At 45.5% G+C, this 12,403-nt stretch overlaps 1 protein-coding gene across 2 annotated transcripts; it reads right to left on the bottom strand.

Annotated features, from left to right (window-relative positions):
- Positions 1–1,154: 1,154 nt before the first annotated feature.
- Positions 1,155–7,640, bottom strand: LOC123190335 (HBS1-like protein). 2 transcript variants are annotated; one of them, XM_044602959.1, is made up of 11 exons: positions 7,431–7,640; positions 6,948–7,081; positions 5,064–5,213; positions 4,828–4,968; positions 3,742–4,076; positions 3,508–3,618; positions 2,921–3,420; positions 2,541–2,709; positions 1,854–2,093; positions 1,643–1,774; positions 1,155–1,532 (listed from the first exon to the last, which is right to left on the bottom strand). In XM_044602959.1, exons 2-11 carry the CDS (start codon positions 7,075–7,077, stop codon positions 1,398–1,400), a joined length of 2,043 nt encoding a protein of 680 aa, XP_044458894.1. In that variant the 5' UTR covers positions 7,078–7,081; positions 7,431–7,640; the 3' UTR covers positions 1,155–1,397. The 2 variants fall into 2 exon arrangements, with proteins under 2 accessions (XP_044458894.1, XP_044458893.1); XM_044602958.1 differs by having other exon boundaries at positions 4,828–4,971.
- Positions 7,641–12,403: the final 4,763 nt, after the last annotated feature.

Below are 12,403 nucleotides of genomic sequence, written 5' to 3' on the forward strand. Positions count from 1 at the left end.
TTCACATGTGACGACTTAAAACAGATCGATTGACAAAAAAATAATCGACTGACATCTAGCCAGTCTCATACATTGATTGCATTAGGGCGAGCAAGGACGGCCGCCTGGAGTTTCTTTTTTAAAGTAACCACATATATTTCATTAAAAAGCCGGGTTACACAAAGTACACACAATGTCACTATAAGAGACATACATATATGTCTTGCAATATTGCATTAAAGACTACACAAAAAGTAAAACTAGAATTTTACTCTGGCGGAATCTTGTGTCACGCTGAAAGGTCGTCCACCATCGTCTTTCACAGTCGCCGAGGCAACACTGAAAAAAAAAGGATTTGCCATCATACCCATATCTAGAGGAGCATCTTCGGGTATAAGGATGCTTTTCGGGCCGACGAACGGAATCGCTGTAAGCGACGCGATCGAGGCTTTTTAGCACGTCAGCTGGGATACTTTCTCATGTCTGTTACATCTCAGCACCGTCAACTTCATCCGACGCGGTCAAAGAAGAGGAACATCGTTGTTTGCCGCCATCCACACACCCTATTGCAAAAGACCAAACACAACTGTAATAGGCGATGCTAACGCCACCCGAGAAAGCGTTGTGCGTCGACCATCAGACAAATCTCACGGATCTGAAGACCATTAGAACGCTACCGAGATGGAGAAAGAGCATAAGCAGATTATTCCAACGTGGCGCCGTCTCCATCATTGATGCAGCAACTGTTGGGGTCCTCGTCCGCTAGAGCAACACACGAAGAGGACGAGGACCCACGACGTCGCTGGTGTCGAGAGAAGGCAGAAGATCACCTCCCGGTCACCTCGCTGGAGCCGTTTCCCGGAGTTTCTGGGCTGGAGCATACTAACTCCCCTGCCTAGACGCCACCGAGCTCCCTCGACAAATCTCGATCTCTGGACTCCGGATCCATGTTGGTTGAATAAGCCCACGCTGGCAAAGATGAAAGTTTGATTTTAGCTTATTGGTTTGTGAAACTTTAGCTAAAGGTGAACGAGGGTACGTGTGGAGGTTTGTGAAAATTTAGGTAGGAGTTTAGCTAGAGAGGTGAACGTGGGAATATATATGATTGATTCACCCTTTCTTCTAACAGCACAGGTTAATTGTCACATTACCCATTCAGAAATGTAACAGGCTGCTTTCTGCCAAAAAAAGTTACTGCATTCCCCAGCTTAATTAAAACTAACTCGGCATTCAAGGTATACAAGTCATTCACAGGTGTGAACATTTTTACAAGGCATAACTCAGCACTAATGCACAACAGCAACGGCGACAAGCGAACAGAGAACAAAACTTGCCAGCGCCGGTATTACAGTACCAGTCGGTAGGTACTGATCTTGCAAGGCAGCAACTTGGCCCGGGTTTTGGACGACAGGGGTCCTCTAGTGCTGATCCTGCCTCATTATCTTAGTCACTATACCGACAGCGATCGTGCTTCCAGACGACCTTAAGAATGCCCTTCCAAGAGCTCGGCATTTCGAGAATTCCTCGACACAGACCGCTTGATCTAGCATAACCTGACAAAAAGCAATAATGTTACAAGAATGCAAACAGTTTTCACAACATTCACAAGGTATATAACTTCACAAAAGTTAGCTGTTCACGAGGGCTAGTACTCGTTGATTACCTGCACAACAGCATTCTGCTTTGATTTAAGAAACCGCGGTGCTGTTTTACTTGGCTTGCCTGTCTTGTCAAGCAACGCCACGATTTTCGTTACTCTTGCAGCTTCCTTCACATGATGTATGTGAAACTCCACCTAGGTCAATAAAATTGATATGATTATGCTGGAGAAGAAGCTAATCAAACAAGGCTTTGGTTATATGACATTTCTTTACCTGATAACCAATGAGAATTGGGATGGCGATGTCCAACACTCGAATCTTAAGCTCCAAGTAGTTGGCTACAGGCACAGGGAAACCAGGGTGACAAAGAATCCCGCCAGGTATTATTCGACTACCATCAATTCCCTGTAAAATAACTGCCACATTGTCACCAGCTCTCGCTATGCTGCATGAACTAGAGTCTCGTTCAATGGATTTCACTGTCGCCACTTCCTCACAAGGTAAAACCAAGACCTGCACAAGGAAAAGATCCAAGCAGTCAGGAGAAATATAATTGCGCGTGCATGTCTCCAAAAAAAATCGTTTATCCAATCCAAACTATTTATCAAGGGAAAGTAAGATCAATAGTTGGCCCTATTGCTCTGTTCTGGTAAGGATTTCTGTATTGGAAACATAGGCATCCTGCTCTAGTTTCAGTTCAGTCATAAACCTATTGCCTGGAAAATATTTTCAAGATCATTGTAGCACTAAATCATTCAACTAAGTTATAAAGCAAAGAATGGGACATAATTTTGCCATGACAAATTCTCGCATCATGCTATTGCTGAAAGATTGGCATGTCACTAGCAAGATCATGCTCTAAATAGAATTGAATTAATCTACTCTCATTATAGCAACCGGTCTCAATGCAATACAGGAATAATGGTAGCTTCTGAAGAGAAAAGTTTGTGAGGAATCTACCTTTGAACCATTTCGAATAGCGCCAGTTTCTAATTTTCCAAAAGCTGCCAGTTGTCCTGTCGACTGAGATTTGATAACATCACATATAGGAAGAATGAGGGGCTTTGAAACATCCCGAGAAGGAAGCTGCAAGCAATCTATAGCATCCAAGAGACACGACCCTTGATACCTGAAAGGATATATCCATTCAAGATTCAAATTGTGAGAAAAACAGCAAAAATTTGCCAAGACTATATATGTCCACAGATCAACACTCTCAAAGTTGGCACATAAAACCAAACATTTAACTAGAGAGAGGCTACAACATCCACTGCACTGGAGAAATTCACCCTAAAGTGGTAAATCAAAAAGAAACAAAGTCCACTTGAAACAGAGCTTACCAGGAGGTAAAACGAGCATCTGAAGGAGATTTAATCAAATTCTGGTTCTCTACAGCACTAAGAGGAATCCAGGTAACAGCTGAATCCCGGAAGTTGCATGACCGCAGAAAACTACCAAGTCGTACCTTGATGAACTCCAGCCTATCTTTTGAGTACCCAATAGCATCCATCTTGTTGACTGCAACAATAAGTTGCTCAACACCAAAGCTTCTAATAAGCTGAGCATGCTCCTTTGTCTGCCCAACACTTTTCCCTCCTTCCCCATCCATACCAGATTCAAAAGAACCAGTTGATGCATCAACCACAAGAATAGCTGCATCAGCCTGTGTTGCACCAGATATCAAATTTGGCACGAAATCTTTGTGGCCAGGAGAGTCAAGCAAAACTACACGGTATTTCTTGGTCTCCAAATAGGCGACAGCCACTGTCATTGTGACACCTCTTGCCCTTTCTTCAGTACTCTCATCCATGGCCCATGCATAAGCAAATGACCCCTTTCCCTGGATAAACAAATGACAGCACACAAACAGTCAGATTTGTGCGCCAAAATGAATTGGGGGACTGACACAAAGGCAGTAGCAACTTACTTTTTCCTTAGCCTCCTTCTCATTTTTGTGCATATCTCTTTTCGATATCTTCCCTAATAGGTGTAGCAATCTCCCAGAGAGTGTTGACTTGCCAGAATCAACATGACCCACCTAACGAAATTGTTTAGAGACAAGTACATCTTTAGACAAAGCAAAATCTCTTTTAGAAGAGGAAATGTGAAAAGAGCAGATTCCATATTTAAAAGTCACAGCAAAAGATGAGTAGTAACATACTATTGCAAGGTTTAGTTGGCTCAGCACCCCGGACTCCTGATCAGCTAGCATCCACCCCTCAGGCTTATACTCTTCAGGTAAAGGCTGTGCAACATTGACATTATTCCTTTCGATACTTAGCTGGCTTATGTCAGAAGAAAGTGTCTCCATGGAACCCTTATTCTGAGCAGAACTGCTAGCCCTACTACTACTACCCTGGTCCTCCTTTAGCTGAAAATGATCAGCAATCAATTGAGGTGTCCTCTCGATTGGCACATTATTGTCAGAGATTACGGGTTGTTTCTTTTTTCCAGTGCTTGATGAGCTACCAATAGACGCCAACTGTGTGGAATTGACTGTTGAGACACAAATGATTAATAATTAAGGAATGCAAAAAACAACGCTAACAGCAAAGGAAGGACAGAGTTCACAATAGGTAATACTCCCTCCGTTCCTAAATATTTGTCTTTCTAGAGATTTCAACAAGTGACTACATACGGAGCAAAATGAGTGAATATACACTCTAAAATATGTCTATATACATCTGTATGTGGTGGTCCATTTGAAATCTCTAAAAAGACAAATATTTAGGAACAGAGGGAGTAGTATGTACAGCACTGCAACCTTAGTTCATCAATTCACCCTTAACAATAGAACTAACTTGATTCAGAAGGGATGTCAACAAAGTTATTGACTTCCAACAAGTCCAACCATTGAACCACTTTTAATATGTATGTGCTGTGACAGTGCTGCGCATCCAAATTTTATTTATAGATGGTCCAATGCTGCTAAACATATTACCAAAGAAACTTATTGAAAGGGACTGCTTATACTGAACTGCAAAGGAAGTAAAGAGTTCACAAGCGAACCAGAATACTAAAATATCGGTGCATATAGAGAATAATAGATCAAAGCCATGTTTTCAACACATAACATAAGCAGATTGGTTATACTGTGAGATGTCGAATTAGCATCTTCCTTTCTTTCCTCTTTTCATATTTATTGGGTTCATGATGAAGGACAAACTTGAAGGAACAAAAGAGCAGGGCTCTTAGTTAAACATAAACATAAATTCACGAAACCAATTTCAATATTTACCAATAATACCTTTATCATGAGATGTGCTAGCATACTTTCTCTCAGAATCACCGTCGAAGTTTGTAGTAGAAGTCTTCGCTGGCATCTTGGTAGAATCAGAGTTTGACAGAGCAGATGTCCCAGAATTGTTTGATATTCCGTTGACAGATTCTACTAGTTGCAACGAGAGCATATAAGATTACATTACAACCCTTATGTATATGCCAATAATCAGAATTGTTCAGACATGTATGAGACTCAAATACCTTTGATCGAAACATCCTTGCCAGATTTGACGAAAGATTCCCGGAAAACCCCACACATCTCACAGTATACCATAGTTTCATGATTATCGAATGTGCACATGGAGCACTTCCAAAGCACAGGCACTGCATTTGAAGACTTCTTCGATGATTCTATACAAGAGAGTGGCAACATAATATGAGACCAAGGAGACAAACTACAGGCACTTAAACTAATCAAGAGACTAACAGAGTAACACAATGCCTAAAGAAACTACATATTCCACTAAGGTGCAAAATCATCCAAAGGTGTATGGCCATAAGAACTACTCCCTCCGTAAAGAAATGTAAGAGCATTTAGATCACTAAAGTAGTAATCTAAATGCTCTTATATTTCTTTACAGAGGGAGTATATTAGAAGCTTAGAATAATTGAAATTGTATGATGGATACACCCCAACATTCAACAAATAACCAGCAAGAAAAAATGGCTAATTCCAACCGACAACCTGCTAAGCTTCGAGTTTTAACAACATTTTATTTTGCGTATTTTGTGAGTAAGTTTTGACTGCTAGACTGGATGGACGAAACAATTTGACTTTCAGTCAAAAAATTATCATATAGACAACAACGCCTTGCAGAAGAAGATGGACACTTAAAAGGTAATAAGACATTATATCACATGTGCATCCGCGGTGCAAACAGACACGTGCACATGCATTTAACATTAATAGATGGGCTAAACAGGCAGCAGAAATCAACGGAAGAGCAGGGAATCATTAATGATAAGCTTAGTCGCCATCCCAATTTGTTTAACAATGGTGTTGGGGAGCTTTATATAGAGTATGTGGAATTCTGTTGGTCATACCGAGACTATAAATGTGGTAGCAAGCATAACGGAAAACCGACGTATAACATGAACATTACAACCTCGAATGCACCGATACTTCAGGCAACTAGCGAATCGGTATCGGATACCGTATCCGATACCGATACTCCTCCGATACGCCCCCGATACGTATCCAAGGAGTATCCATGAATAAAGGATTTAAAACAATTCAGATACTTGAAGGATACTTTTTCAGATCGTTTTGGATACGACCCAGCCCATCTAAGAGACCACTCAGCCCAGTTAAGAGGCAGACAGCAACCCTAGTACCCCAATGCCCCCTTCCTTTCCCTCCCAGTTTTCTTTCCTCCCTCCTGAGCTCACACCAGGCGGTGGTTGGTGGATGCGTACCTAGCAGCTACTCACTCAGGGCCGGCGGCAGCGACGGCTAGCCGGCGACGAGCTACTACTCCTCACCAACGTCTCTTCTCCTTTTTCCTGCCCAGCCAAGCTCATCCCCTCTTCTTTCTCCTCTGATCTGTGAAGATCTCATTTTTCTCATCTCCTCCTGCTGAACCTCCTACTGTACCTACAAATCTAAGGGCACCATTGTGCAGCCATGTTCAAATCATAGAGAAATCACCTGGAGGAGGCAACACTAAATGGAAATGCGACTACTGTGGTCATGAAGCTTTGAGTAGCTACTCTAGAGTTTCTGCTCATTTGCTAAAGAAGACAGGGAACCATGGAATCCATGGATGTAGAAAGGTCACGGTTGACATTCTGAATCCCTTTTTTTGAAAAATAAATAAATAGTAAAACGTATCCGTATTGGCACTTTTTCAAAATGACGAATTTATGTATCCGTATTGGCCCGATACTGATACCCGTATCCGTATCGGTGCATTCAAGATTACAACTGTACAACAGTTGCCGCCAAACAACTTAAAATGCTTCAATTGCGGAGTTGATCAGATATGATATTGCAACTACTTATAACTGAAATTACTTCCTACTTATAACTGATGCAGTGAATACGGTACGCAGACAGACTAGTAGCTTGCACAGACGGCCGCGTACCTTTCTCCTTCACAGGGGGCTTAACATCAGCATATCCAGTCTCATCATAATCATCATAATCGTCCTCATAATCCTCATAATCAGCATAGTCGTCGTCGTAGTCGGGGCCGGAGACAACCTTGCGAGGCATTGTCCTGGGAAAGCGCGAAAGATGGTCCATAGTTAGCATACACAACGAGCAGTCAAGCAAAATCGAACCCTAGTTATGGCACTCCCCATTCAAGAACCCTAAATCGCATCTGGCACAAATCAGCACTGGTCAGTACTGAGTAGTAGAACGGCGCACTACACGCAGGTGCCCCGAAACCCGCAGCGCGCAAAACCCCGCCGAACCCCACGACGGCGACCGAAGCGCGAGCGGACGGGCGGAGGTTTCGCTCCAGGAATCGCACGCTCACCAAATCAAGGAACCCTAACAAAAAAAGCGCTGGAAATACACCGAAAAAAGGGGGCCGGGGGGCAATGGGGAACGGATGATTTTACCTGGATGTGAGCTAGATGTCCTCGGCGTTCGGCTTGGAAGATGCTGAGCTCTGCCTCCCCCTCTCGCTCGTCCCCCTATCCCGCCTCTGGATTCTCGGGGAAGAGTCGAGGAGGCGCGGCCGCGGCGTGAGTGTAAACTGAACCGGACACAGCAGGGCCAGGGGAAGGGCGGCGGGGGGTACAGTAGAAGGGAAGCTCCGCGTGGGCAACCAGGTCGCGTCTATCGTATCGTATCGTATCGTATCGGGTTAGAAACGGAAACGGCCGGACCGGACCGGAGAGGTTTGCGTTGGACCCGGTCCGACTAGAACCCGTTTCCGAACAGAGGTTTGGATGCAGGGGATAGGGGCGGCAGCGCCGGGTCGACGCAGGGGCGGCGGCGGTGGGTCGATGCAGGGGATGGGGGCGGCGGTGGGTCGATGCAGGGGATGGGGTCGGCGCCGGGTCGATGCAGGGGATGGGGTCGGTGGCGGTGGGTCGATGCAGGTTCGGCGGCGGTGGCTCGATGCAGGGGATGAAGGCGACGGGTGGATGCAGGGGATAGGGGCGGCAGCGCCGGGTCGACGCAGGGGCGGCGGCGGTGGGTCGATGCAGGGGATGGGGGCGCGGCAGCGGTGGGTCGACGGAGGGGCGGCGGTGCTAGGGTTTGGCGGCGACGGCGAGATGCAGTGCGGGCGGCTGCTGAGGGAGGGAGAGCGTCGAGATGTGTTTTTTTTTAGATGAAGTGTGTGGAGAAGGGGAAAGAGGAGGGGAAAAGGCCACGGTGGGCTTCCAGTGTCTTCTAATTAATTTTTCATTCTCCCGCGACTTGCCTCGCGCGCTTTTTGGGCCTCAATTCGTTAATTCCGCGCCAACTGGTTAAGGGCAGTGCGTTCGCCCCCAAAATGAATTTGGGGCAATTGGGCCGCCCCAAAAGATGCCGGCAGATGGCCTGCCCACCTAGCTTCCATATTCCCGGCAGATGCATTGACCTATACATCATTGCCCGGCATATAAAGCTTTCCAGGCAGTTACTCGCCCCCAATTCTTGCTTATTCCCGGCAGTTAATTGCCCTTAATTTTTTGTCATGGTGTAGTGTGCCCCCGCAGGGGCGTCGACGGAGCTCGACGTTGTGTTCGAGGAGGAGCTGCAGTTGTGCTACGATCGGGAGCTCGACATGTTCGAGGAGGAGCTGCAGCTGTGCAGGGTCGACGACATTGACGTCTCCCAGCTTTTGGTCGTGTTGCGGCGCATCGATGTTGTGTCCTGCGGGTTGGAGTCTCGTTGTTTTTTGTTGCATTTCTCCATGTGTTCGCAAGTTCTAACCAGTGTTGGATGGTTGCAGTGGCGGAGCCAGAAATTTGCTCCTGGGTATTCATTGCAAATTTGTTTTTGTAATTCAATAGAAACTGGCAGTGATGTCCGAATTTTTTTGGAAATGCAATAGAAAGTGGCGGAGACAGATTTTTTTCCAATGCAATAGAAAACAAACACAAATGTCCGCAATGATGCAAATTCTTACATTACAAGAACATAAGAAAAAATATCAGATACGTTCTAGAATTTCATCAAAGTTGCAATCAGTAGCTGATGCACACACATACAAAGCCTGGCAATGAACTATCCAGCAAAGCTCCAAGTGGTCACATTCAATAGCACTTTTGGAGTTTTGGTCTTGCCAATAAATAATTTCTTGGATTTTTTTTCTTTTGAAAATGAAAATAGAAAAATACACAGCTGCATTGCATGCAGTAAGCTTGCTGGAAAATATATTCTTATAATAGTAAAATCTCCTGCTCTTAAAGTTGTTTGCATAGTTGATATGTCTGAAAATTTCTAAATGATTACTTGATCATGATTTTTATTTTAATAGTTGGCAGATGGAAAGGATTTATGAACCATCAACATAATGCCAGAATTATACTATTACTATGGCTGATTCTTGACCTTTCTATTCTGTTCTAAATCAGAGGATAAATTTACCTGGGCGGATGGATCTCGTTGAGCTTCTACAATGGCAGGCGCCGAGGGCAGAGCTGCAGAGGGCAATGACCTGGGAACAGCGGAGGCCAGAGGGCCGGACCCGGAGTGGCAGTTCGCGGACTTGCTTGCTTGCCGCGCCGCCGCCACCACTTTCCTGCAGGTGCCATCCGCCACCACCTCGGGCGGCTCCAGCCTGCAGGCAGCTAGGTCCTGGGGAGCAGGGGAGAATAGATTTTTTTTGAGACAAACCCATGAAGCTTTATTAATTCGTCACAACGTTTACAGGGACGAAAGAAAGGTTTCCGGGATGACCTAACCAAACATGGCGGCCCACCCCTAACTTCAGAGCGTGCTTCGCGAGATTGTGAGCCTCGAAATTCGAGCTCCTAAACTGATGGACAAAGATACAAATAGTAAAAGACCTACTAGACTCTATTATTTCATGTATTATCGCACCATAGCTTGCCAAACACTGTTGCTTGATGTCGTCCACCACCACCTTGCAATCAGAAGCCACATGTATTTTTTGTTCATGAAGATCCTAAGCTAGAGCCAGAGCCTCTCGAACTGCCATCGCCTCAAGTGTCGTGGGATCACCAATCCCGCGGAAACCGACCGCCGAGGCCCCCCAAAAAAGACCGTTCTGATCCCGGCATACTGCAGCTACAACACCCCTTCCCTGATTACCTCTTTTTGCCGCATCAACATTGATCTTTGCTAGACTCGCCGGAGGGCGAAGCCACTGTGTTGGTCTAGAGTTAGATTGGACAGTTGCCGTCCTTCCCGATGTTTCAACACTCTTGAGATCATTCAGGTAGGAGACAATGAACTGGTGAGTAGACATTGGGCTAGTGAATATATCTTCGTAGATCGCCTTTCTCCTTGCTCGCCACACTGCCCAAAGTGATATGATTAGCTTCACAAAAGCTGTGTGATCAAGGACCTTGTGCATAGCGAAAAGCCAGTTCTTCGCGTCACCATCGTTGTTCATGCTCATCTATTCCACCACATGCTCATCCGATAAAGCCCAAATGCACCTCGACATGGTGTAATCCAGCAATGCGTGCCTCCATGAGTCCGGGGCTCCACACAGCGCACAGAGCGGAGACTGAGACATGTTACGATGGTGTAGAACATCCGCAGTCGGCACTGAGTGCTGGGCTAAACGCCATGCAAAGATTTTCTACTTCGATGGAACCTTAGTATGCCACAAAGAGGTCCATGCTTTCCCTTGAGAAGTCATATCCGAGACCCCGGCACTTTCATCTATCCAATTCTCTCTCTGGTATTTGGTGTTCAGCACCATTTGATATGCGGACTTAACTGAGAAGACACCCCATCGTTCAGCACTCCAAGCCCAAAAATCTTCTACATTGCGTGTGCACAATGGTATTGCCAAGATAGCATCTGCATCAAAAGGAATAAAAACTGACCGGACAAGCTCTTCTCTCCAGCTGGCCGTCGAGGCATCAATCAACTCAGAAACAAGCCTGGGGGGGTTCGCCACCAGCGCCGTGATGGGCCTCATCGGACCAACCCTGGGAAGCCAGTTATTCTCCCATATATACATGGACGCTCCGTTGCCTATTCTTCTGACGAGTCCTTACTTTAGGACATCCCTCCCGTCAATAATGGCACGCCAGATTTGTGAGGGGTGGCTCCCAGCTCAGCTTCAAGAATTGTACCATGCGGATAATAAACTGCTTTCAGGATCCGCGCACTCAGAGAGGAGGGGTCGTGCAAGAGCCTCCAAGACTGTCGTGCCAACAAGGCCAGGTTAAAGATCTCCATATCCCGAAAACCCAAACCTCCCAAATGTTTGGGGTGTGTCATCACGTCCCACGCCACCCATGCTGGCTTTCTTTTGCCTTGTTTACTCCCCCACCAGAACTGTCGAATAATCGATGTAATATTCTCACATAGTCCTCTCGGCAAGCGGAAGCAAGCCATTGAATATACTGGTATTGCTTGAGCCACCGATTTAATTAGTACCTCCTTACCTGCAGCTGATAACAGTTTTTCCATCCATCCTCTCACCTTCTCCCATATCCGGTCTCTGAGATACTTAAACTTTCCCATCTTTGCTTGGCCAACATCAGTAGGCATTCCCAGATATTTATCACTCAGCGACTCATTATGAACATGCAGAATGTCCTTGACCGCATCTCTTCTCTGTTGTGGACAGCCCTTGCTGAAAAAAATAGATGACTTGTCATTGTTGATCTTCTGGCCAGATGCATTACAATAAATTTCCAACAGGTTTGATACCGCAGTCGCACCCTCCGTACTTGACTTAAAAAGCAACAGGCTATCGTCGGCGAAAAGGAGGTGGTTCACAACCGGAGCTGTAGGAGCCACCTTGATTCCCTCAAGACCTGACGACTCAGAACTGGATTTTAAAAGGCACGAAGGGCCCTCTGCTGCTATTAAGAAAAGATAAGGGGAAATGGGATCTCCCTGCCGAATACCTCTGGATGGCACAAAATGTTCAAGCTTCTCACCATTAAACATGACTGAAAAAGAGATAGACCGAACCATGCTCATAACTGTATCAACCCATGACTGTGCAAAACCCAATCTCTCCATCATGGCCTGCAGATAGTCCCACTCAAGCCTATCATAGGCTTTCATCATATCAAGTTTCAACGCGCAAAAAATATTGGACCTGGACTTATTCCGCTTCATAAAGTGTAGACACTCATAAGCACATATTATGTTGTCTGTGATTAGTCTACCGGGGACAAAAGTTGACTGCTCATGAGATATGATATCTGGTAGTATCTGTTTAAGTCTGTTGGCAACAACCTTTGAAGCAATTTTGTAGATGACATTGCACAGACTAATGGGACGGAACTGAGCAAGCTGAGTCGGGTTCAAAACCTTTGGGATGAGTACCAAAACCGTATCATTCACACATCCATCACTTTCCTCACCTCTGACGATCCTGAGCACTGCATGGGTCACCTCTTCACCACAGATATCCCAGTGACGCTGATAGAAGTGTGCTGGG

Source organism: Triticum aestivum, chromosome 2A (assembly GCF_018294505.1).
Source record: "Triticum aestivum cultivar Chinese Spring chromosome 2A, IWGSC CS RefSeq v2.1, whole genome shotgun sequence".
In the NCBI taxonomy this organism is placed as follows: Eukaryota; Viridiplantae; Streptophyta; class Magnoliopsida; order Poales; family Poaceae; genus Triticum; species Triticum aestivum.